This window comes from Rousettus aegyptiacus, unplaced genomic scaffold, assembly GCF_014176215.1.
Source record: "Rousettus aegyptiacus isolate mRouAeg1 unplaced genomic scaffold, mRouAeg1.p scaffold_m13_p_2, whole genome shotgun sequence".
Classification (NCBI taxonomy): Eukaryota; Metazoa; Chordata; class Mammalia; order Chiroptera; family Pteropodidae; genus Rousettus; species Rousettus aegyptiacus.
The window spans coordinates 146404911-146432360 of NW_023416295.1; the positions used below are offsets into that span (position 1 = coordinate 146404911).

At 35.6% G+C, this 27450-nt stretch overlaps 1 protein-coding gene and 1 pseudogene across 12 annotated transcripts in view; both read left to right on the plus strand.

Annotated features, from left to right (window-relative positions):
• Window positions 1-6026: 6026 nt before the first annotated feature.
• The window catches only part of C2CD5 (C2 calcium dependent domain containing 5), an 81921-nt gene continuing 60497 nt past the window's right edge, over window positions 6027-27450 (plus strand). For 6 of the 12 annotated variants that reach the window (XM_036236889.1, XM_036236893.1, XM_036236891.1 and 3 more), the window contains exons 1-7: window positions 6030-6296; window positions 6386-6504; window positions 15120-15206; window positions 20706-20877; window positions 22900-22995; window positions 25226-25381; window positions 26518-26716. In XM_036236889.1, coding sequence (XP_036092782.1) covers window positions 6179-6296; window positions 6386-6504; window positions 15120-15206; window positions 20706-20877; window positions 22900-22995; window positions 25226-25381; window positions 26518-26716 — 947 coding nt within the window. In that variant the 5' untranslated portion in view covers window positions 6030-6178. Of the gene's footprint in view, window positions 6297-6385; window positions 6505-15119; window positions 15207-20705; window positions 20878-22899; window positions 22996-25225; window positions 25382-26517; window positions 26717-27450 lie in introns of all 12 variants that reach the window. The other 6 variants (XM_036236895.1, XM_036236897.1, XM_036236898.1 and 3 more) reach the window with 5 other exon arrangements.
• Window positions 23268-25217, plus strand: LOC118613729 (annotated as a pseudogene).

Consider the following 27450-nt stretch of genomic DNA (forward strand, 5'->3'; position numbering starts at 1 on the left):
AGTGCAAAAAAGATGAAACCCTTACAAGATAAAGTTCACTTCTAGAGTTAGAAACGGTCATTCCAAAACACAGGAATCACATGTACCCTCCCCCAGTTTTGAATGGAGTGTTTAGATTCCCTATGCTCAGATTCACAGCCTACTCGGCTGCCTGCCAGATGCATATGCATCTTCTGACAGGGGGAAAACAAGAATAGGGGCTGTGTTTTTACTGTCTCTGTGAGGAAATGAATAAACACAGAAAACTCCCATGGGAACTTGGCATGGCTGGACAGAGAGCAAGAGGCACCCTGGCAATTGAACCCTCTAGATGGTGGAGGCTAGAGAAAAAATATTCTCAATGGTCATAAAAGCCAAGCTCTCAGAACATAGGACAAGATGAAAGGAAAGAAACCAAATAGAGAAATACGGAAATAAAACCCATGAGTACTCATACCAAATAACCAAGTCACTAAGCTCAAGAAGCTATGTATTTATAAGCATTTTCTCCTGTTAGTCTAAATTTAGAAAAGGAGGAAATAAAAAAACCAAAACTCTCACCACTTGGCTTCAACCAAACTCTGCAAATAGAGATCTGGGAGTCTCGTCTGGCAAGAATTCTCACTTTGCCAGCTCATGCCAGAGGCTCCAGGGTCTTTCTGCTGCAGCAGTTTTGGTGTAAGCAGTGTCCAGCTTGTGGACACTGTACTAACTGGACAGAAGAAAACTTTTCCCTATCCTTTAAGGTTTTTTAGGTGGTCTAATAATTAATTCTACAGGAGAGAGATTAATAGAGAAAATAACCAAATTTAATTACATTCGTACATATGGACCCCCACATACATGAGAGGCTGAGGGTCAGAAAGTTAAAATGATGTATGTATGGCATGCTAAGCTAAGGATGAGGTAAGTCACCTTGGTGCTGAAGAGAAGAGGAAGGTCATTGCAGGACAACAAGAAGGGCAGATATTTAGTAATTAGTAGCTTGTCCTGCCATATAGATAGTTAAAAAGGTTATCTTTGATAATCTCTTATTATAGACAACATCTCTAATTTAAATTTTTCTAGATAATTAAGGGGAGAGGGCACAGAAGTTTTTTTTGAGCCCATGGGGTGGCTATGTCACCCTGAACAGCCCAATTCCATCTGATCTCGGAAGCTAAGCAAGGTTGGGCTTGGTTAATACTTGGATGGGAGACCACCTAGGAAGACTAAGTGCTGTAGGCATTTCAAAGAAAAAATCAGTTGTCTTTAGCTCGAAAGAATCTATATACCACATAAGCACATCTCGGAGTAACTCATTCTGAACCCCTACAACTTTATCTGAATTGCAGTAGCTGTCTATATATACGATAGTTGTAACGTATGAAACTATTCCTTCCTGTGGTTGGCAATACAACTGAAGCAAGTTTAGAAATCCCTTATGCAACTGTCTAGAACAGGCTGAATAGGTATCACATCACAGTAAGCTGATATGAATAGGTATATCACTAGCCGTAGATTCAGTACACTTTCATGCTTCCCATCAATTGCACTAATTAGTAACTTTTCCATTTGTCAGCATTCCTACTTTGAATAACACACATCCATAGTGAATTTAGTTTGGGAGCTGAATCTTGCTCATGACAAATTTGGTAAATTAAATATATATATATGTATGTATGTATGTATATACACACGCACACTCACATATACATACATACATACATACTGACATACAACTTTACCTTTCAAGGTACATTATTTACATTATGGGACCACTCCTTCAACAATAGAAAAAGATTGGAAGTTAACAAAGGGGCTGGGAAATTATATACTAATGTAGTTAATTCAGTTAATGTTACAATTAGTATCCCTGTGAAGATAACAGGGTCATAAAAATTCTGGTAGTGCCAGCTAATCGGCAAAGGAAAAATGGCATGCATAAGAGGAAATACAGTGTTGGGTTAAAACTTTTATGAGTCCTGCATATACTTGGATCCCATGAACTGAGGTGAATTGGCACATACTTCAGTTTGTTGATACTGAAATGGAACAATTCATTTGAACAACAATTCAGTTAAAATAGAATAATCTAGCATTAGATAATAGGGTAACATAAGGTGGAGAAGCCATATTTTGACTTTAAACCCAATGAGGCAAATTTAAAATAAAATTACAAACTCATTTCTGACTGAAATCTATTGAATTTCTGAACATTTTAACTTTCTTATAAAGGGTCTGACAAAAATAAGGGAGTGTCCCCTGATCTTCGGCAAAAAAATTCTCATAAAACAGAGTGATACAAATGTATTTGCTATTTAAAAAGATTTCTTAGGCTGCTTTATGGTGAATGGATTAGACGGAAGCAAGAGTGGAAGTAGGAATGCCAGTCTTCCAGGTGGTAAATAATGGTGGAAATTAGATGAATTCGAGAGATCTTTAGGAGTTATAAACAATAGGACTTAGTGATTAATTGGGTGTCAAGGGTAAGGAAGAGGAAGAGTCAAAGATAATTGTTAAATGTGGTTAGAATTTTCCACACAAGTCTTAAGTAGACATAAGTGGGAACCCTCCAGGCTTTGTACTATAGGCACCAAAAGGGGAACTTTTCCTGGTGCTGGCACAATAAGAAACTCAAGGCCCATAACATGCCCATTAGACCTAGGTAACATGGCTCACTGAGTATTATTAATAGGTGCTGACTGATGCATTTTACTCAATGTGGCCATTGTGCCTACTATACATTAGACAGACCTTTATGAGATTCAAGGGAACCAATAAAATGAGCCTTTCTAGGTTACTATTTAGCTCATTTTTACCCTTTACTCAGTTGATTGGCTGTTTTAGAAGTAAATTAAAGCAAAAGTAATGAAACTGAGTTCAAGCTGTCATTCGCATCCATCAAACTTAAACCAGTGAGTTTCTGGCTTAAGCACTTGGCTGTAGCTGATGCTGCTGCCATTTGAGATGAGGGACAAGTGGAGGAAGACCAGGCTTTTAATTTTATTGTTGTTGTTCTTGTAACTGCTGTTAAAGCAGTGGTGGGAGAGGAAAAGAAAATAAGTTTGATTTTGGATACGTTGATTTCAAGGTCATGGTCATATTCCAAGTGGAAACAGGAACTAGGCAGTTGCACATATGGTCTACATCCCAGAATAAATGTCAGAATCCTTAGCTAAATAAGTAGAAATTGAATTTATGTGTATGAATGAGATCACCCAGGAAAAGAGTATAGTTAGAAGAGGGCCAAGTATTGAACAATGAGAAAAACACATATTTGTTAAAACAGTAAGCAAGCTTAGAAAAAAGATGTATACAGCAGAATAGGTAAGAGAAGGATGGTATATGAACAACAGGAGGAAGAGTATGTCAAGGAGAGCATGATCGACAGTATCAAATGCTACTGAAAGTCATGTAAAATGAAAATTGTCTATTGGATTTAGCAATCAAAGGTTATTGATGGCCTTAGTGAAAGTTGTTTTGATAGAGTGGTGGTAGCTAAAGTCAGATAGAAATAATTTTAGAAGTGCTGGTGAGGTGAGGAGAAGGCACCAAATACAGACAACCTTGAAAAGTTTAAGCTTGAAGAGGTGGAGAGAGAGTAACAGAAATATTTTAGAGAGCCAGGAAAGAGAAAGTAAAGTAGTAAACATGTAAGTGTTAATTGTTACTCATAATAATTCCATAAGCATTTGTTTTTCATATGAAGGGCCCAGGGGAGGAACTGAGAATTGAGAGATGAGTAGGAAACAGTCCTCTCCTCAAGATGCTCTAAGTTTAATAAGGGAGAAGAAGACAGATAATTATGTATAGGGACAGTGCAATAGAGGTGTTAGATTTAGTGGTAGCACAGTAGTGAGAGTAGAAAGTATGTTACCAGGTAGGAGATCAGGGAAGACATTAAAGTAATATTTAAACTGAGTTATGAATTTTTTTAAACGCCTGCAGCACCTAGTATTCCTAGGTGTTCTCCTGGTACTAACCAGGCCCTATCCTGCTTAGCTTCTGAGGTCAGACGGGATAGGGCACGTTAAGGGTGACAGGGTGGTATGCTGAGTTATGAATTCTTAAGTGTTTGCTAGAATGACTATGAGAAAGATATCCCAGATGAAGAAAAGCATAGTTTATTGGAAAACTACAGTAGCCTTTAAAGAGCATGAGTTCTTAGAATCACAATGTCTAGATATAAATTTTGCCTCCAGCATTACCAGCTCCATGACTTTGGGTATCATCATAGCTATGTAAAGCCTCGAATTTCTTACCTCCTGTAAAATGAAGGCCAATAATTCCTATCTCACAGGATTTTAGGGCGGCTTAAAAGCTGTGAAACACTGAATTCAGTAGCTGGTATTCAATATATGTAAATACTTGTTATTATTGTGGGATTTAAAATGCAAAAAGAGTAGCAAGTTTATGAAGCTAAAGAAGATAATCAGAAACCAGATCATAAGATATTTATTACAAAAGTCAGCATTGTTCCCAGCATTAATTAAAACAAACTAGTACAATTATTAGTAAACAAACTGAAGTTAGGCTTAATTCTACCAAAAAAAGTCTTCAGGAAGTATCTTAATTATAATCTCCTGTTGATGATGCCTAAGGCACCAGGTATGTCCAAGTACCTTACAGGCTACTAATTAAGAGGCTGAGATTGCTAACCTCTAATTGTTCAATGTATAAATTATTATTTTTTACAATATCTTATAACACAGTGCATTACTTTCCATTAACATTGTTGATAAACTTCATTTTTCTAATTTTTTAAAAATACATTTTGGTATTTTTCTTTTTTAAATGAACTGGTAGTAATTCTTTTAGTAAAAAGGCCATTCTATATCTACCACCAAAATGCACCCAAATTAACCAGATAGTGTACCTGATTTTAAGACTATGGTAAGGGCATTTTAGGGTAGAATTAGGCTCCACAAAAACCTGCAGGTGGATCCAGGAAATTTGCATGGGGCCTCTATTCTTCCATCAGTTTGGATAAAGTTTTCTCTAGTCCAACAAGTCAGTGATTTAGCTTTCAGATTTTTTTTTTTTTTTTTTGGAGGAAGCTTTATTTTCTCTTTGGAAGAATTCAACTTTTCACTTATGTGAACAATATTTCCTCTTCAGGAATAATTTTTGCCTTGAAAAAATTATTTTGGGTCACCACTGTCTGGATTACTAAATTTAACCCGTTGAATGTTTTTGAAATTAAGATCATCCTGATATCTTCATTTAGGAATTTTCCATTCCTGATGAATCCAGTGGTATAATTTTCTACTGGAATTGTTAATGTTGTTTTCTTATTTGGTATGGAATGATTTGTGTTACCTCCTTTGCGTGTGCCCCATTTTTTTTTTTTTTTTTTTTACCGATGGTCTGAGCTAAAGATTATGCATTTTAGCACATGTTTGTGTGTGTATATATATAAAATATATGGTCCTGAACTCCTGACAGCAATGTAGGTCTTCAAGCTTGTAGACGGTTATCAAGCACAGAGGATATATGAGGGCAGGGCAAACTACTTTCTGCAGTGACTTTGTATTTCAAAGTTTTGTTTTGTTTGCCAAGAGCTATAATAACATCTGTAACCCTGCAAACAGCACACGTGTATGTGATGGAATAAAAAAAAATGTAGTATAGAATACTTTATTTGACTGAGATTCCCCCAAAATTTCTTACTCTATTTCATGTAAAACGAAAACTTCACCTCTTCTAGGTAGAAACCAGCTAAAATGATTTTATGAATTATTAAAGGGTCGTTAAAGGCAGATTGAAATTGCTCCTCCAGCTATCTCCGCTGCTGTCACAACCCTTCGGAAATTTGAGGGTTGCTGCTTGGAAGGCAGCGGCCCGTGATGTCACCAGTGTTTTGCCCCTTGCCCCAGGAGGATGAAGCCAGCCTCCCTGCAGGGAAGTATCACCACACCAACCTACAGCTCCAACTCGGTGGATGATGCAGGGCTCGACTCATTTCCCTGCCCTCCAGCCCATCCCGCCCCCTTTTCCCTGTGAATTTAATTTTGGCTCTGTGAAGTGGGTCGAGCGCCGAAAGATCGATGCTTCCTCCACGCCCTGAGCGCCGCCATTTTTTTGGGGGGGGGGAGGAGAAACGCTAGTAACGACGGCAGAAACTCAGCGCGATGTTGACTCGCTTTTGCGTCTCTGGCCAGCACTGTAGGACCGGGGCAGAGGAATCCACCAGGGGCAATCTGGCTGCCTCTCCGGAATGAGGCCTCGGTTCCCGCACGGGACGGCACCCTTCCTCCTCCGAGAGTGCGTGGCGCCCCGCAGCGCGGCGAACCCTCGCGCGCCCTCCGCTGTCAGTTACCCGCGCGCTCCCGCTGGTGCGCGCCGCTCCCCTCGGGCTCCCGCTCCTCCCCCGCCCGCCTTGGCGCTCGGCGCTCGGCGCAGACTCGCTTGTTTGTTTCTGCAGGAGCCCAAGGAGAGGCCGAAGCCGAGACGATGCCTGGGAAGCTGAAGGTGAAAATCGTGGCTGGGCGCCATTTGCCAGTGATGGATCGAGCTAGTGACCTGACTGATGCCTTCGTGGAGGTTGGTGCAAGGTCCTGCTCCTCAAACACAGGGAGCGCCAAGCCCTGTGAAGGATCCAACCCATCTCGGCCCCAGCTCATTCCCCTTCTGACAATTCTGTGTGCCTTGCTTGTGTAGCTCTCCCTTGAGGGCTCACTGTGGAGATTGCAGCCTATGTGATGGGCGCACGGCTTGCTGTTGTCCGCGGCACAATGCGCCTCGCCGGGAGGTGTTACTGCCCAGCATGTTGGGGTGACCTCTGATGTCATGACTCATAACAGGCCACCTGCCAGTTCAGAGATCCCAAGGCGTGGCCCGCGCAGCTACCAAAATACACACACATACATGCATCCTTTTTTCGGGAGGGGTGGCTCTTCGACTAGAGTGATGAAGATGTTTAAGAATGTAGACACAGCCCCTATGGGCACTTGAAAACCTACAAGGCTAGGAGATCCACTCTTTGGTATGGTATTTTCTGAATCAGTATAAGTTCTAAAACAACTTTAACACTTTCTGCTCTTGTATGGACTGGTAGGTCTGATGAACTGTTTCAGGGTAATTTAGTGCCTTGGGGTAGGAAGCCAATTAAGTGGCATGGATTTAAATTGCAAAATTGCTTTTTAAATCTAATGATTAGTTTACAACGCGTGCAAATTATCACAAGCCTAGGGCCTGGAAAGTAAACCCAGAGTATGAAAGAAGCCAAGTGAAAATTGTAATAAAAATCGACGTGATGAGCCAGAGTATTATAACAATAATCCTTTGGGCTATTAGTGCATAGAGTTGATACATACATGATAACATACAGCCTGATTTCATCTCAGTATAAAATATTCTTGATGTTCCATAAAGATTCTGTAACTTAATGGCAGTTTTGCTCCCGATTTCAACTTCATTTTCATTTGAGAAACAGTTACTGAGTGTGTTCTTGGGCCAGATGTTAGGTAATGGGATACACAAGTTACCAAACCATAGTTTTTGCTTTCAGGTAGCTCAGACACTGGCCTGAACAGTTTCGGTTAATAACATGCATTGAGTCTTATTATTGCCAGGTCTGTGCTAAGTACTTTTTAATTTTTAGTTCTCAAAAAAGTCTTGCTATTGTATTATTATTCCATATTACTGTTGAGGTAACTGAGACCTAGCTATAGTAAATAATTTGCTTAAGGTTGCCTAACCTTGTAAACCTCGGTAGCCTTGTGGCCTATTACCTTGATCACTCCTTATCTTGCCTCTCTAGGCAAGGTGATGAATGTTGTTGTAGAATGTGGAAACTTAATTCTGTCTCTGAAGGTATAGGGAAGCTTTCTAAGTGATATTTGACCTGGGCATTGAAGGACATATGGGATTTTACCAGGCAGAGGGAATATTAAAGCCTCAGAATGGGATACATGGTATGTTTAGGAACTTTGGCATGTGTATAGAGTAAAAGAGGATGTGTGAGTAGTGGAGGTCTTGGGGGATAAGGTGGGAAAGGTAATTTGGAGCCAAACCTCCTTTTCTATACTAAAGAAAGTTTCCTTTATTCTGTAAGCAGGGAGTTAGCCAGAGGAGCTTTTTAAGCAGAAATAAAATAAGATCATGTTTATATTAGGTTGTTTCTTTTCTAGATCACCTGAATAATAATGTTATTGATGGGCTGGACAGATGAGAATAGGTCAAGGAGATCAATTAAGAAGGTGGTAAAATTATCCAGGCAATAGATGCACGTTTAGAATGGCAGTGGGAATGGATTAAAGGAGAAAGATTTGAAGGATATTTCTTAGGTAAAATTGTCAGGCCTTTGTAACAAATGGTTTTTGCTGGTGAGAGAAGGGTTGGATTTAAGGCTGACTCATTAATTCCTTCTTTCAACAAGTAGTTATTGAGTGTCTCCTATTTGCCATGGCCCATGCTAGTCACTGGTCTAGCTGATGCATATATGATGATGAACAAAGTGTACTTGGTTCTTGTTTTTATGGACCTTATATTTTGGTGGGAGATACACATTAGGAAGTAAAAAAACAAATATATCTGTGTGATGAGTGTCATAAAAGAAAACAATAGGAAGAGCATAAGAGGGAATATCTACTTAAGGTTGAGTAATCAGGGGAGGCCTCTGAGGAAGTGTCAGGCAGACCTACTGGATGAAACTGGTAGCTGCTCAGGGGACATGTATGTGTATAGGGAAGTTTGGAGCAAGAGAGGCCGGAAGAGAAAAGAGTCTTAGCAGAGGGAAGATCCTGAGGAAATTTGTTGTTTTAGGAAGTGAAAGAAGATCTGTGTGGCTGGCATGTTGTAAGTGAAGAGGAGATTGTAAGATACAGTTGGAGAGTTAGTCAAGGAGCCAATTTTACAGAGGCCCTGATTAGGAGATAGGATTTTCTAAATTCAGTGGGAAGTAGTTGTCAAGATGAGCACTTTTGTTGCTATCTGATAAATGAACGAAGAGAGGAAAGAACTGAAGCAGGCAAATAGTTGGGATAGTCTATAATCATTCATAAAAGAGATGGTGAGGGCCAAGGTGATGGTTTTGGTAATGGAAGAATGTGGATGGATTCCAGACATACTTTGAAGACAGACTCTAGAGGATTTGTTGGTAGATTGGAGTAGGGGAACAGGGAAAAGGAGACTAAAGGGTCTCTTAGCTTTCTGGAGTTATTGGGATAATTTTTCAAGACTCCTTGGGGTTGATAGAGATTTATTGAGTGAGTGGAGAATCACATTCCATTTGGGCATGTGAGATTTGAGGAGTCTTTGGACCTTGAGTTGGAATCGTCAAGGTGAAAGAAAGTCCTTAACAGCGTTCAAAAGAGAGGTGTGAGTTGAAAACGAGCTCACAGGCCAGTTCTTCTCAACTCTGTGAGACTCAGTATTCCCTTTATATAGCAGGTATTTTGAAATCTAGCTATAATAATAATAATAGCTAGTAGAACCTATCTATGCTCACAATTAAAAAATACCTAACATAATGCTCTAGCTATAATATGATAGAGAAATAAAAGTATTTTATAACATGTATTTCAGTGCGAAAGTACGTGTTCATGACCACAGTAGAAAACATGAAGTAATAACATTGAGTGTATGAAAATTTTCGAGCCTATGTATTGATCAGATATTGTACTGGATATAATACAGTTGTGCTGGGGATATAACAGTGAATAAAACAGAATTTTTTTTAGTCATGGAACTTATGTTTTAGTGGGAGTAGGGAGTTCATAAAGGTAAAGTAAAAGATAAAGTAAAAGGGAAGTGCCTCATGTGGAGAAAATAAAGCAGTGATGCAGGATAAGGGAGTGCCTCACCTATGTGTAAAATCAGATGAGTATGACTGCTCCTAACACAGTGAGACAGTTTTGTAATTTTGGCATCTCTGATAGGCCTTAGTTGCCACTGGCTATCTGATTTTCCAAAATGGTCAATTCACAGGAAAAAGACTTGTTCCTTCACATACACGATGGTTGTATTTCTTGACAATTATGTATATTAAAATCCTATCACAATACTTTTATCTGTAAAACTGAGGTCTTATTCTAGGTGGATTTTTCACCCATGTAACTATCTGGTGGGACATTTGAAAGTCATGGCATGAGGACTATCTCGCATTGCAGGACACTAACATCTCTGACCTTGCTCACTAAATACTACTACTTGTCCCAAACATACCCCTAGAAATTTCTGTAGTTCCCTTAGAAATTGGTTCTGTCCCTTTTGCAAATTTCTAACTTAGGGGTAGGGAGAGGAGAGGGATGCATCCTTGAAAAACTTGACATTAAGAATTTTATTAGATGTGGAAGATTGGGGGAATGCAACCGATTGTCAGTGGGTAGCCAATAAATCAGGAAAGTAATGTTCTAGAAGGCAAGAGAGGAAGTTCCTAGAAAGAGGAAGCTCCTAATTGTCAAATGGCACTGAAAGGCCGAGTAAGAGGTCAGAGAAATCACTGGCTGGAATAACGAGGTTGTTAATGATCCTGACTATAGGAGTGACGTCTATACTTCATTTAGTTGAAGAGGGTAAAGTACACGGAAGATGAAGTAGGAGTGATATGAATAGGGAGCTGTTTCAAGAAATTAGGCTACAAAGGGGAGAGGAGAAATAGGTTAGTATTTGGGGGAGTATGTAGCTTTTAGTACTTTTTGAAAAATAAGAAGATAATAATTGTGTGCTAATAGGAATAATCCAGCAGGAAGGGGAAGATTAATGCAGGAAGAAGGGGATAATGAAGGTTTATAATATAATAAAGGGATAAATTGTATGATGTGGACTATGATTATTATATAAGCTCATAGGAGAGGAACATGATGAAACCTGGGCTGGTAATGAGAAATCTTTATGCTGGGCTTGGATTGTAAAATTTCCACAGGCAGAGAGGAGAAAGGGACATCTTTCAGATGAATAGGACAGACTTGGTAAAAGCAAAAGGCAGGATAGAACATATGTGATTGAAGGGAGGGTTCTTGTCGAATAGAAATGGGAAATAAAATTTGGCTTGTTAGATAGGGATACAGATTACCAAGTGGTCTGAAAGCTAGGGGAAGAAGTCTGTATAGTAGAAATTCTCTTAAACACTTCATTAATTCATTACAGTATTCTGCATTCCTTCTATAAGCATGTTCTTCACTACCCCGTATAGTTAGATTATTCTCCAGCATACCTGTGTGCCTGCTTCTCCAATCAGTAGACCTACATACTTTACCAAGAGGTGGTTGTTTATGCCAACTTTATATGTTATTGTAACTTATTTAAACCTTATATAAATAGATGAAATGTGAAAATTAAGTCGATAATGCTATATAAAGTCTTATGGATACAGTCAATAAAAAGTACTCAAACTAGATGAAGATTGTAAAAAAATTCTAGGATTCTATGTTCATTTTTTTTTCTTTTTTAATAAAGAAACCCAAACTGGCAGTCACAGGTGATAAATTATGGGTGTGGTTTATGCAAAAAAAGATGATGTAGAACTCTAAAGAATGAACCTCTACTCAAAGAGGCCTTAGTCTTATATTAAAAGGTCAAAGAATGAATATATGTTTTATCTTTATTAACATGCATGTTACAAACTGTTCTGCTAAACTACATTATCATTTATGTTTATCCAGGAGCCTTTGAGGGAACAGTGAGAGGAAAATAAATTAATATTAAATGAATATTTTCTAGGTCTTACGTTTTGCTAGGTCCCTGCTTGCATTTTCTCATATAATGCTCGTAGCAAACCACCCTTTTCAGGGGTAGAAGCAGCCTTAAATAGCAGATTAAATAACTTTCACAAGATAATCTAGCTAATGATTGGGGAAAGAGAATGCTTTTACTTTATTAGGGAATCTCATTAAAATCCCTGATGTTCTTTAATAAAGTTGTAAGGCACTCAGGAAAATAATTGTGTGCTAATAGGAATAGTAAAATCTTTGAATTAAATAAGACCTAATGAACTAGATTCTTTAGTAGAAAGGGAATCATCACAATGTTGGCAAAATTTGCACTCTAACCTTTTTCTAAAATCTTGTTTTTTGTATGTTTAATGCAGTGTGAGGACTGCATTATCCTCATATTATCCTCAAATCTTTACTATATCTAGAATGGACAGTTGACCAAAAAAAAAAAGCAAAAAAAAGTGCAACATAGCACTATAGTATGGTGGAACAAAATTGATGGGGGCTTTAAATTGTAACTTAAGAAATATGCTATTTTTGGCAATTGAGCCAAAATCCTTAATTACATTTGGCTTTTGAATGGTTTTGAACATTTTTATAAATCCTGACAACATTTAGCTTCAAATAAAACAGTTTTTAGGTAAATTAAACATTAAATATTTCTTTTGAATATTGAAATGTAATGAAAATTAAATTAGTAAATGGGCAGTAACCTGTGTTTTTCCTGGATTTCTTTTTCCCCATTAAGTTTCGTTTCTTTAACATTTGTGATTTAAAATTAAAAAAATTACGCAAGTAGTACATGAATAGTTCCCATTTCAAAATATTTGAATACCCAGAAGTGAAACTTGAAAGCCCGTTAATTTTTACTTACTACACTGTACTGTATTGCTTACACCCTGTCTGTCCCTTCTAGAGAGATAATTGCTGTCATATATTTTCTACTACTTGATCTGTTTTTTTCAGTTATGTCGTTGACATTTTTCCATAATAGTCATATAATTGACTCCATTCTTTACCAGGATTCTTTAGTGATTTATTCAGTCATTTTCCTGTTGAACGACTATTTAAATTTTTGTGTATTTTTTGGGAGGAGACCTTATGGGAAAGTGCTTCTTTAGGATAAATTCCTGGAAGTGGGTCCAGAGTTCTGTAATTCGAATCAATTTAAAGTTTTTGCCATTTGGATTTTATTTTAGTTTTGGGTGTTTTTGAATTTTAAAATAATACATTTACAAAATAGGTAACATATGTGCATGGTTGAAAATTCAAAAGGTACAGAGTAAGTCAGCCTCTCATTGCCTTTCCCTTAAGTAATCTGTTCTTTGTAGTCGCCACTGTTAACATTTCTTATATATCCTTCTAGAAATAATCTGTGCATGTATAGGCATATATTATATGCCTTATAACGTTTTGTTATTTATATGAATTATGCCATATACACTGTTCTGCAGTAGAAAGATGTATCTTGGACATTGTTCCATACCGCGGTTTATAGAACTGCTTGATTCTTCTATTTAGGACTGCACCATGTGGTTTTACCAATATTTAACCATTTCCAAGCTGAAGGACAGTCTTTTGCTATTATCACGTTCCTTCTGTACACTGCATACTTCTGTGTGAACTTAAAGGGTAAAGAAAGACCTTTAATATTTTGATATATATTGTCAAATTGTATTCTGTAGAAATTGTTCTTATTTACCCTCAGATCAACAAGAGTATGAGAGTACCTCGCTAACACTGTTTTCAAACTTTTTGATTTTTGCCAAACTGCTAAGTAAAAATGCTGGTTTAGTTTGCACATATCTTAGTGTGAGGTTGATCATTTCTTGACGTATTTAAGGCATCTGTATTTCCATATCTTTGAATTGTGTTTATGTCCTTTACTCATTTTTCTGTTGGTCTGTTGATCTTTTTCTTATTTGTAGGAACTTGTTAAAAATTGAGTAAATTATCTCTGTGACATATTTGGTAAATACTTTTTCTCAGTTTTTTTTTTTTATCTTCGATTTTGTCGTACTCCTTATCATGCAAGAAGTTGTTATTCCTGAGTAATTTTTTAAAACCTTTTCTACCCTCTAACCAAACTAATTAGGTACCACGTGGTTGGTATCATTACCAGTAATTCAAATTGAAGGATAAAATAGGAAAATATACAGAAGATAAAAATAGTTATGGTTTTGGATATATCAGTTTTAGAATATTTCCTGGACTGATTAATCATTAATATCTACAAGTATTCTAATACCAAAAATAGGATTGTAGGTAAAAAAAAAAAAAAAAGAAAGGAGATTTCATAGATTATCTGAACGAGCCAACATTTCATAAGTATCTGCAGTGTGCAAAACTCTGTGCTGGGTATTGTGATAAAGGGGAAACCCCTTAGTCAATCCTGAGGTTAAGAAAGTACTTAACGGTCAGACCTGATAGGATTAGGGAAGACTTGACAAGATCAAATTTAAGAAAGGTGAGGCAATCTGGGAAACAGTTGCCTAGCTGTTTTGCTCTGAAACTTCTGGACCACTTCTCAAATCCAGTCTGACGTTTCACAGTCTCCATTCTTGACTGGAAGCAAATCCTAGGGATCTAGCCTGCTTTCCGCCTTCTTCATTTCCTTTTTTATTTTTGGATCTTTGCGATTTAGTGTTTGCTACTATTGGCTGTGAAATAAGTTAATCTCTCCATCTAACCCCTTTCATTATCCCTAAAGATAGGAACATAAAACCCTTATTAGCCATAGTTTAATGCTGATCACTGTGTGTGCACAGATAAGGAATTAAAAAAATAAATAGGGGGAGGCTAGAAAACACAAGGATATATTACTGATTTCTTATAATAATGGGTTGTAGTTCTGGATTCCCTTGCTGAGATGTTAAGAGAAAGCTGGCCTTTTACCTTCTGATTTTATCTTTGCTCGTTCTTTGCCCTTAAATCTTTACCTGTTGTCTAAGCCATGTTTAGTGAAGGCCATACTGATTCCTTACTCCATACTGACATAGTGGTCTGTGTTTCTGATTCCCCTGTAGAGCTATTCAAGCAGAATGGTGGGTAATTCCTTGTTCCACGTGTAGTTTGTAAACTTACCTGGACCCATTTATACTTTCTTTTACTCAGCCTCAGGGATAGTTTTCTTTTTCCCCTTCCAGAGTTAATCCTCCCATTGCTTGGCTGATATTAGATTTTGTTTTTATTCACATTTCTCACCCCCCCCCCCCGCCCCCCAAACCCTCTTTAATTCCCTCCCTTAAGAATTAGATCTCTGAAGGCAGGGCATCTCCTCCCACAGGCTCAGGGCATGCACCCAGGGCCTGACACATGCTGGGGTCTGACACAGGCTGTGTGCTAGGGGACCTGGCGCACCCTGAGTATGGTCCGTAGCTCTACCTGGGGCGCAAACCCGGGACCTTCTGGATGTAAAGCAGATGTGCTAACCACTACTCTATGGAGCCACCCCTCACGTTTTCGATATTTATATTTTAATTGTTTCTTATTTGTTTTTAGGTAAAATTTGGTAATACCACCTTTAAAACAGATGTCTGTCTCAAGTCCCTCAACCCTCAGTGGAACTCAGAATGGTTTAAATTTGAGGTAAGTTTTTAAATGTCAGCATTTTTGTGTGTGTTTTTTTTTGAGGTGACCGTTTTCCCCAGGAAAGACAGCAGATACCTTTTATTTCAGGTATGGTGGTTTTCCCACACCATAGACATGTTTCCTAGGAATATTGAGTTTTTAAAAAATATTAGTTAAGAAAATAGAATATATGAATATGAATAGGAGAACCTAGATTAAAAAAGGATTATATTATTATAGTAATTTTCTTTGAATATTACCATGTACCAGAAATTACTTAAGAATAATGTACAGATTAAATTTTTTTTTAATTGTGGTAAAAAATCATAAATATTGCCATTTTAAAGTGTACAGTCACAGTGTTATACAGACATCACCACTGCTTCCAAAAATTTATCACTTCAAAGAGAAACTTTCCTCATTCAGCAATCACTTCCCATTTCTTCCTCTCTCTAGCCCCTGGTAACCTCTAATCTGCTTTCTGTGTCTATGAATTTGCCTGTTTCATATAAATGGAATCATAAATATTTGTCCTTTTATGTCTTCTTTCACTTAGCATATGTTTTCAAGGTTTATCCATGGTGTAGCACCTATTAGAATTTTATTCTTTTTTGTGGCCAAATAGTATTCCACTGTTTATATATACCACATCTTGTTTATCTTTTTTTATCCGTTGATAGATACTTGGGTTGTTTCTGCCTTTTGTCTATTGTGAATAATGCTGCAGTGAGCATTAGTGTACAGTATCTGTTTGAGTCTCTATTTTCATTTCTTTTAGGCGAAATGGCTGGATCATCTGGTAAATTCCGTGTTTAGCTTTTTGAGGAAGTGCCAAACTGTTTTCCACAGTGGCTCTGCCATTTTAACATTCCCACCAGCATCTATGAGTGTTCCAGTTTTTTCATATCTTTGTCAATACGTGTTATTTTACTTTTTTTTTTTTTAAATGTAAGCCATCCTAGTAGGTCTGAAGTGATAGTCAGTATAATTTTAATGTACATTTTTATTATGAATGAGGTAACTTATGATTTCTTATGGATGAGGGCCATTTGTATTTCTTTTACTTTGAACTATCTCCTCATATTTTAACCCCCTGAAGAAGATATTTAGGTTATGCAGGTAGACTTCATAGGACTTGGTGACCAGCTTAATATGAAGAATATAGAAATGAGGTGGTATCTCATTGGTTTTGATTTGCATTTTCCTAATTACTAATAGTGTTGGGCATCTTTTAATGTGCTTATTGACCATTTGTACATCTTCTTGTAAAATTGTTCAAATCCTCTGCCCATTTTTAAGTTGGGTTGTTTATTTTTTCTTATTGAGTAGTAGTTTTTTTTATATTCTGAATATTAAACTCAAATATGATTGGCAAATATTTTTTCACATTTAGTAAATTGTCTTTTCACCTTCTTGATAATTTCTTTTGATGCACAAAAGTTTTTAATTTTGATGAAAGCCAATGTATCTTTTTCTTTTGTTGCAAATGCTTTTGATGTCAAACCAGAGAATCCATTGCCAAATTTGGGGTCATGAAGATTTACCCTTATGTTTTCTCCTTAGAGGAGGATAGCTCTTATATTTAAGTGTTCATTCATTTTTGGTTAATTTTTGTAATGATCTGAGATTAGGATACAGCTTCATTCTTTTGCATGTGGAGATCCAATTGTTTCAGTACCATTTGTTGAAGAGATAGTTTTTTCATTGAATGGTCTCAGTGCCCTTGTTAAAAGTCAGTTGGACATAGAATTATGGGTTAATTTCTAAACTCTTCTATTTATTCCGTTGGTCTATATGTCTATACTTATGCCTTTACTATACTGTTGGTTAACTTTGCAGTAAGTTGTGAAATCAGGACGTATTACTCCTTCAACTGTGTTTTTTCTTTTGTGTTGATTTTTTTTGTCATGAGGTATTTTGATTCCTTTCTTGTTTTCTTTTGTGTATACGTAGATTTTTTTTAGTTATTTTCAAAATGACATTACATATTTTGAAAGATCCAGTATTGCACATGTACTAAATCCGTTGTGTCCTTTCAAACTATCTTATTAAGGTCAAAATGTGGAATATGTGAGTCGGAGAAAGTATTTAGAGTAACTTGCTTATGTGATTTCAGATGGAATTAGAATTGCAAAGTGCATCTTCATTACCCTAGAAAAACATTAAAATACTTACATATCTTCATGTTTACATAAGAAATGTTGATGCACGAGAATAGTGGACAGGGCTTGCTTAAAGCAAAGTAAACCTTTTATTAAAATAGTTATGTGCCTGGGGCGTGACTTCCCACCATGACCTGCCCAGTTAGGAATTTCTAATCAGATTGCTCTATGAGATTACTTTCCTCACTGGACTTGTCGGTTATATTATAGAAACCTTTTTCATCCACAATCATTTGGATGATTTTTCCTTTTTTCTCATAACCCAGAAATGATTAGAAACAAATGGTCTTGGTCAATTACATCATTTTGGGAATGGTAGAAGCAGGCAGGCTTTATGTATTAGTCATTTTCATATACTATGACATTAATATTTAAGAAAACGGATATTTCATTATGTCGACTCAATACTGGTAATGTTTAAAGGTACAACGTACTCAAGTAGCTTAGATAACTTCAAAAAATAATATATTTGTACTTTTCTGGAATAAGGGGTTTTTGTAATATTAATGAGATTTAGTAAGTCAAGTTACTAGCCATTCCTCTTATAATTTACTAATTTTACTTTTTTGGCTAGTACTCCTAATAAAAGTATAGATTGAAATGTGTCCTTAAACTTTGTGTTTGTAGTTACAATTAATTATACACTCCTTTTTAAATATTGTATCAGTTGTAAATTACAGTTATATATGTCATGAACTTTCAAATAAAATAGATGTTTAGTTTTCTTTCATGTAAACAAAATATCGAGCCAGGCAGTGTCAGGGTATTTTAGTAGCTCCATGGAGTCATTTGGGACCTGGGTTCCTTCTTTCTCCTCTGTCATCCAGTAGCCTGTGGCTTCCATACTCAAGGTCACTGTAGCCTGCCTCCAGGTGAGCAGCTGGAGTTTCAGTAATTATATCTGTGTTCTAGGCTGGAAGGAGCTGGAATAAGGATAGGGCAGGAGTGGCTGTGAGTTAACATTTACATTTTAGCTGAGCAAACCCTGACTGAGAAGTTTTTCCCACCGAATAGGGTTCCTGAATCTAATTCCAATGTGGGGTGGGAGTTCCCCCAACATCAACAAACAATTCTGAACACCAGCAGGGTATCTGAGAATTCAACTCAATTCTGACTCTGTCTACTTGGAGATAGATAGCATCTGATTCCACAGATATAGGGCTCAGTCCCATAAGACTACCCTCCACTTCAGATGCTAGTGCAAGCCTAGGGTATCTGAGAATTCAACTCAATTCTGACTCTGTATACCTGGAGATAGCATCTGATTCCACAGATACAGGGCTCAGTCCCATAAGACTACCCTCCACTTCAGATGCTAGTGCAAGGCTCTTAGTTGTGCTTCTGACTGGTTTGCTACATATTGCAGGTTCCCACCACTCCCTCTCCTTGGGTTGGATTACTTTGCCCAGCATAGTGGCATGGTAACATGTGGAAGCATTCTTCTTCTCCAGCACATAAACTCTTTGAAAAAGGACCAGCAAGCTCTCCTCCTCGGTTTTTATGGACACTTCATTTCATAGTCATGATTGACTAAGTCGTTGGTCATTGGCAATTGAATTCAATCACTTGCCCTTCTTCCCTCCCCAGAGTTGGGGGTTTGGGACTGAAAGTTCCAAACCTCTAATCATGTGGTTGGTTCTCCTGGCAACTAGTTCCCACCCTTGAGTGGTATCATTAACGTAACAAAAGATGCTTTATATCATTCTTAACACTTAGGAAATTCCAAGGATTTGGGGAGTTGTGAGCCAGGCTGAAGACCAAATATCTTAAACACTTAAAACATTTCTGAGAAAGTCTTAATTAAAATTAACTCCTGAACGTCTCTATTCCAATGCATACTATTTTACACACACACACACACACACACACACACATCCACACATCTCATGAACTATTTTCTAGTCACCTAGTTAATATGGAGCCCTATAAAGTAAGGGAAGGGATACCTTAGGGTCCCCTGAGACAAGATGATAGATAAGGTGAATGTTTAGGTGGATAAATCAGTGTACACAAAAATGTTGTTAACGGTTAGTTAGAAATCGAAGGGTTGTCTTTGGAAGGATGGTTAATGGCTTAGTTTGTGACTCTTCACCTTTTGTAAATATATAGCTAATGCATTAGTGATAGAGAAAATGCCATTGATAACATTGATAATTCAGAATGGATTGGAATTCAAAATGATTATTATATTTTAACCTTTCATTATGGAAATTTTCAAATATGCACAAAAGTAGATTAGTATATTGACCTACCTGTTTGTCACCTACCTTTACCTACCTAAATTGTCTATATTCTGTTCTTGTTTTATTTGTTATCCAATGCCCCATTTTTGGTGGGGGAGAAGGGGACATTTTAAGGCAAATTCAAGACATTATACAATTCGATCTATAAATTTTAATTATTTCTTTCTTATAAAGACCCTCTTTTTTTTTAGAACAAACCATCCACTCACATTATCATATAAATGATAGCAACAATAATTCTTTCATGTATTTCAATTCTTAGAATAATCTTCAGAGGTTGGAGAAATGCATAATATTCATAATTAAATTTAAAAATTGAACCAAAATATAAGGATTGCAGGGATAACACTTGACCAAAGAGTATATAATGAAAGTATAGAGCGTTTAACCACAAACTCAATCTTAATTAGCAGTATGGATGTCTGCTGTAACGACAGACATTCATAGACTGCATTTAAAAAATAGACTTCAGTTATAATAATCCTTTTGTATTATATCCTAGTCTTATTATTACCTATTGTGTTCTGTCTAACCACTATATTTGATGAGGATTACTGGAAATTATAGGATGGTATGGTGTCTAGAGGATGGCAGTTAAAATAGTGAATGTATGTCTTCTGTGAGGAAGAAGTCTTTTTTTGCCTTGTTTTTTGTCTTAGTTTGGGCTGCTGTAGCAGAATACCATAGACTAGGTGTCTTAAACAACAGTGTTTTATTTCTCACAGTTCTGCATGCTGGGAAGTCCAAGGGTATCACCATGGTTGGGTTTGTAGATGGCCATTTTCTTGTTGTGTCCTTCTATGGTAGGGAGAGATTATCTCTCCCTGTTTCTACTTATAAAGGTACTAATCCCATTAATAAGGGCTCCCAAAGGCCCCATCTCCAAATATCATATTAGGGATTAGGGTGTCAGCATCGAATTTCGGGGGGACATTCAGTCCATTGCATCTCCATTGTAGTCTCTCTCTTTGGCACAGGAGTTACAACTTTTTGTTTGCTTGTTAATTGGACCTTTTTTTCAGAAATAAATAATCTTTTACATTTGCTCTCTCTATATACATGGTAATGAAGATTTTTAAGTTATAAGATTTAATTTTAAGTTATATTTTTAGGTGGATGATGAAGATTTACAAGATGAACCTTTACAAATCACAGTTCTTGACCATGATACTTACAGTGCAAATGATGCCATTGGTAAAGTGTACATTGATATCGATCCTTTACTCTACAGTGAAGCTGCAACAGTCATCTCAGGATGGTTTCCAATTTATGATACCATACATGGTAAGGAGTATATTTTAAGAAAATAAATCATCCTTAAAGACTTCTGTGCTCTACTTGGTGGTTTTAAAATATATATTTCTAAAAGATGTTTTCTTTTTAGATGTAGTAGTAAAGTATTGTTGGTAGAATTGTCACTTTTCTGAACATGATTTGAAACATAATTTTCTAAGTTAAATTGGTATAATATAGTAAATGCGTTATTTAAAAATCATCTCATTCATACTCAGTACCTATAACATATTTTCAAACTGTATTTCATTAAGCTAGACATTATAGAGATTTGCAAAGTTGCAACACAGTGCCACTCTTATTAACTTTTTTGTTTTTCAAAATATAGTTATTTTCATTAAAATATTCTTTACATTAACATATTTATTACTTTAAATGCAGTAATAAGTAAATATTTTTTTAATTCTCAGTTTTAATTTGTAATGTGGTAAATATTGATAGATATGAGCCACATAAACAAAAACCCTTTGAGGTCTTCACTAATATTTAAGATTTAAAGGGGTCCTACGATCAAAAAGTTTGAGAACTCCTGGCCTAGAAATACGCTGTCTCTTTAGAATGGTAAATGAACCCATAAGGAAATGGCACATGCTTCTATCTGCAACATTGCATCTTTTTGCTTATTTTACATTTTTGACCTGGCAATTCCATTGGTGGTCATTTTTTGTAAAAAATATATTTGCTTAGATTTATTTATGTTTATTACATAGGTATGTATATGTTATTTGTTATTGTAATGTATGTTATTTGTATTCTATTATTTACTAATGTTTAATTGGTAAAACAAATTGGAAAACAGCATTTACTTAAATAATTTAGAGCATATAGAGACCATAGTTGCACAGCCAGAACAAAAAGCAGGTTTTCAGAATACAGTGGCATACGAAAATGTGCATGATGTATTATGAATTGCAAAACATTATTATAGGATGATCCCAAATTTATTTAGAAATAAAAGAATTGCATATATGTGTTATCATTGGATAAATTAGCAGAATATACGATAAAATGCTTATCATTAGATAGTTTTATTTCTGGACTATAATCCTGCTTTTCCTCTATGCGCTCTTTTGCTTATTCTGTAGTTTCTAGAATGCTTATCTTTGTAATCAGGAAATAAGATTCAGTCGAATGTTTTATTACCATTAAAAAAAAGTCACTGGAGAATCTGAGCTTGGATTAAGGCAGTAGCTATATGAATGAACAGATTTTTCAAACATTATATTAAATATTATTTTTAATTCATTTAATATGTGGGCCCTTTGTTAGGAACATAATCTCTTATTATTTCCCTTGGTAAATAAATGAGCAAGTCTTCTTAGAAGTTATTCCACCATAAGTATGAATTTGACAGGAAGGCAGGATAGTCAAGTAAAAATATTTACCTTAATAAATGTTTAGAGATAGGAGCTGGGTCATTTTTTTTTTTTTTTAGAGCATTTTCTGAAAAACCCTTTTTTGTAGAATTTCTTAACTTATTACTGTATATTCATCGGAAAGAATGAAATTTCTTTGTATTAACTCAGATTCTTACATTAGTTGTTAAGAGCATTTACTCTGGGGTAATAATAAAGATCTGACTTTTAATCTTGGCTTCACCACTTATTAGCTATTGACACTATGCAAATTATTTAACTTTTATTAAATTATAGCTTCTTTCTCTATAAAATGAGGATAATAATACTACAGAAATTACCTCACCAGGTTGTTGTAAGCACTGTAAGATACTACTTGTAAAACATTTTAGAACATTATCAATACTTGGCAGATATTATCGCCGTCAATTTAAATAGGATTCTTTCTAGTTAGATTGGTTCAAATAGAGACTAGTGGTAAAAATGAAAATTATTCATTCTTTAATACATACATGTTCTTCAGAAAATTTAATTAAAATACATAGAATGAAAATAAGAAAGTTAGCATTGCTATTATGATTGATATATTATTTTAAAATCATTAATTGGCATTTATTTGGTTACTTAATTATACTTTATTTTCCTTTTGAAATTATAGGTATCCGTGGAGAAATCAATGTAGTTGTCAAAGTAGACCTCTTCAATGATTTAAATCGATTTAGGCAATCGTCATGTGGAGTCAAATTCTTTTGCAGTAAGTAAATACATTTTATTACTCATTTAACAGGAAATTTAATAATTAATAAATTCGAGAAATCAAATTAATATTTTAGAAGGTTAGTGGAAAACCTATTGTACTTTGGTTTTAATGCCAAAGAGAAAATCGTTAATTTTTCAGAAACAATTGCTGTAGCTCTGGGGACTATTTATCTCAGTTTAAAGTAATGATATCTATTTTTTTCCAAGTTCATAGAAATTTTTGTTAGGAAATTTATTGGGGCACACGTGCTAGTGATTTTCATGACAATGCCACTGTGGCCTTTTCCCACTCGTGCCCTTTCACCTGCTGCTACTCCAGCCTCCACTCTGGCCTACCTTCCAGCGTGATTAGAAGGAATAACATTAAACATCGCCAGTAACAGTTACTAGAAAGAGTAACAGGTGAAGATTTTTGGATTCTTTTCAGAATCTTAAAGGAGAATCCATATATTAATGAAACAACTTAATCTCATATACTTAAACATTATGTTTTATAATATTGGGCCTAAAGGTAGAGAATTGATTGTTAGAGCTCTCTACCTGAGAAGAAAATCCAGATACTTTAGAATGAGTGGAAACAAAATTAAAAATATAGGTGGAATGTTTTTGCTGGAATGCTACAAATTAATTCATCTTAGAGAAGTTTTCTAGATCTGGATGACTTTTATCTGGGAAGACAAAATGCGATAACATTTATTAGATAGTCTTAACTCAAAACCAAACAAGGGAATAAACCTGAACCAGGCTATCCTGTATGGTGAACAGGAAGAGTCCACAGTTCAACTAGGCCTCATGTGGAAAGAAAATCACTCTTTATTGAACTATATATGCATAAGTATATTATAAAAAATTGTAGTATAGAACAGGTGATGCACCGCATCTGAAACATAGCCTATGCTGCCTTGATGTCAGCTGGTTGTCAATAGTTAGCAATAACGTAGAGGGAGAAGGACTTGTACTTTCTCAGTCAATGGAAACAAGTTCCATACTCTCAGACTTCATTCACACAGGCTGTCTGAAACTAGACAACTCAGATGTGGAGCCATTTGTGGTAAATGGATGTGTGTGTATCTTGCAGAAGTCTCCAGTGGCTTTAAAAAGCGTAATTGTTGGACATGAACTTATGGGAGACCTTGCAGCCACTCATCTAATGCAGATTTTACCCTTGTACCAATAGGTCCATCTATGAAAAACAAGCTCAGAAATAATTTTCACGTATTTGCTTTACTATTTTCACAGAAATTAATATTTTATTGCCGATGAAATTCCATAAGTTAAAACAAGTTACTTTTGTCAAACATGTAAAAGATATGACTATATTAAACTTTGTATAATTGTAAAAAGGAAAAAAAGAAAAATCCAGTAGTATTTTACTCTAATACAAGACACTGAAAGATAGGAGCAGAGCACTATAGCCAAGCACTGGTGTTATCCAAAATTGCATAGGCGTCTACAGGAATGGAGCACCATGAAAACCATGCAATATGAATTGGAATCGGGCACATTTAGGTAATTCATAGCCAGTCTGGATTAATAGAGTTACAAACTCCTAAGTAGTTGAATTAGCTTCAAGGTGCATAGAGGCTAGTTTGATGTAGATGTTCTCAGGTTCTCCCCTTTTTGATTCTGACAAGATCTTACTTAAATTCCAATGACATTTGTTGTCCAGCGTATTAAATGGGCGTGTTAAATGGTATAGCGAGTGCTGAACCAGTTAACCACATGACCATGGATTATTAGAAACTTCAGGGCTCTGTGATTCCTCAGATTATGTCAGAAAGGTAATGATTTGATTTTTGAGGCTGCAGTGTGGTATACAGAACTTTTTCAAAGGGCTTTGAATAAGTTTTTTGTATTCATACCTACTTTCTACCTATTTATGTAACAATCAGCTAGCCGACTTTGTTTTTTTGAACTTTGTATTCAATGCTGTTTAAGAAGTCCATTGATGGTTTCTAAATTATACAAATACAGTTTATATCGAGTATGCTTCATGAGAGAGGTGAGAGGTCTCATGAAAGAAAATGATTATTTCTAAGAATAAAATGGAACTTAAAAGAAGACTATTTGATTAGAAGTATTATTATAATTACATTGAGATTATTGTTGTAAAAAGATGTTCTTGTGCTATATATCCAAAAGGTAAGAACTTAGTTGTACATTTTTAAGAAATTGAGTTTAACCTTTTGATAAATAGAAGCATAATAGATAGTTTCTTTTAACAGCAACATCTATTCCAAAGTGCTATAGAGCTGTAATAATTCATGGCTTTGTAGAAGAACTTGTGGTCAATGAAGATCCAGAATATCAATGGATTGATCGAATTCGCACACCAAGGGCATCAAATGAGGCCAGACAGAGACTCATTTCTTTAATGTCAGGTATTTAAAAAAAAAACTTCATTACTGATTGACTTTATACTTCAAATATTTTCACTTCCTTTTGACATGCTATGAAATTTTACAGTGAAGATCGTAAATTGTAAGTGACTGATTCTCTACCCCTGGCCCCATCCTCCTGAACACACATTACGTTGCCATCCTGTAACAAGAATAAATCTGAATCAGAAGCTTATGATTCCTTCTTCACTAGGTAATAAAAGGATATTGTGCTCATGAAATGGCATAGTGGAAAGTGCCCTGAGCAAGGAAGTAGGAAATGGGTTCTAGTTTTTCTCTCTCTAGCATTTATTTGTAATCATAGTTTAGGTAATTGCTCTAATGCTTTTTGTTCAAATGTTGTTTTTTCATAGTCCTTCTCTATTTGTGGCTCCTTCTACACCTCCCTGCCATTCTTAATTACTTTTCTTTATATTTCTTTGAAGAATGTATTTATCATCTAAAATCCATATTTTTGTGTACACACATATTTCAGACAATAAGTCAGTATAAAGATTATATTTATATATAATATATATTTTAAATTGAAAATACAAATATATTTATACTTAATTTAATATTAAATTATATTGATATTTATAAATAAGTATAAATAGGTTATATTCATTTAATAGTACATTTTTAATATATTAAATATATAACTGTTACATTCTACATATGCATAGTAAATGATATGTAATATTGTATAAGTTGTAGTATACATTATATTAGACTATTATGTTGCTATGTAGTATCTGTTATATTTAATACTTATATTTGTTTACCTGTTTTTTTTCTGTTTCTTCCACCATTTTGTAAACTCCACCAGATTTGGGGCTATATCTTTCTAGTTTGTCCCCATATCTGAACTCTAGTACGTAGAAGGAGGAATGCCAAGCACACAGTACACAACCAGAAATTATTTGGTAAATTAATGTATGAATGAGTGAAGCTTACCTGCCACATCTATAAAATGTAGCTAATAATATCTTACTTCCCTGAAAGTAGGCGTATTAACCAAATAATCTTTAGGTTTCCTTCAAGTTCTAAAATATCTATGATTTTTTCAACTCTTTTTTTTATTACTATCATATCTAGTTTTATATTATGAAACAGAATGTTTTCTTCCTCTTTTGTAGGTGAACTGCAGAGGAAGATTGGCTTGAAAGTACTTGAAATGAGAGGAAATGCAGTTGTCGGATACTTACAGTGTTTTGATCTGGAAGGTGAATCTGGGTTAGTGGTACGAGCCATAGGAACAGCGTGCACGCTGGATAAATTAAGTAGCCCAGCAGCGTTCCTTCCTACGTGTAATTCTCCATCCAAAGAAATGAAGGAGTAAGTATGAATCAATGAATTGTTCTTATGGACCTTTTACTCTTTTACCTGTACATTTTCATTTGATTTGAAACATTTTAGCAGTGTTGTTCAACATACATTTTTTTCCTATGGTGATTTTTCTTATTAGAAATGACCATCAAACATTCGATGCTTAAAACTGTTTAGATATTCCTCATATTTATAGTCTTAATAAGAAATTCAAATTAAGTAATGTAAAATTAAACTTATTCCAGATCTTTAGACACTGTATGTCTAAAGCATAAAATGAATATTTATGTGTCGTGTGGAATTTTACTTTTTCTCTTGGGAATGCTTAAAACCCTACACCTGATGATTCAATTATACTTATTATTAGCGACATTATAGAAAGCAGGAGAGGTTGACTTGTGCATGGGTCTCAAACTCTAATGTCTACAGAGGCCAAGCAGTTTATATAAATAAAATAATTGGGTATAATCAAATAGGTAATACTGGGAACCTTGTAAAGCAGATGTTGGCAAACTTTTTCTGTAAAAGGCCAGATAGTAAATATTTGAGGCCCTGGCCATATAGTTTTACCTTAATTTTCCAGAGAAAGGGGTTTGCTGATCTTGCTCTAAAGGAATTTAGACTCATATATTTGAAAAAAGTATATGTGATCCAACAAAAACTTCTCTTGGCTGGATTTGGTCTGTGTGTGTTATTCCAAATTGGTGATGCTGTCAACAGGGAATGTTTGAAATGAAAACTTT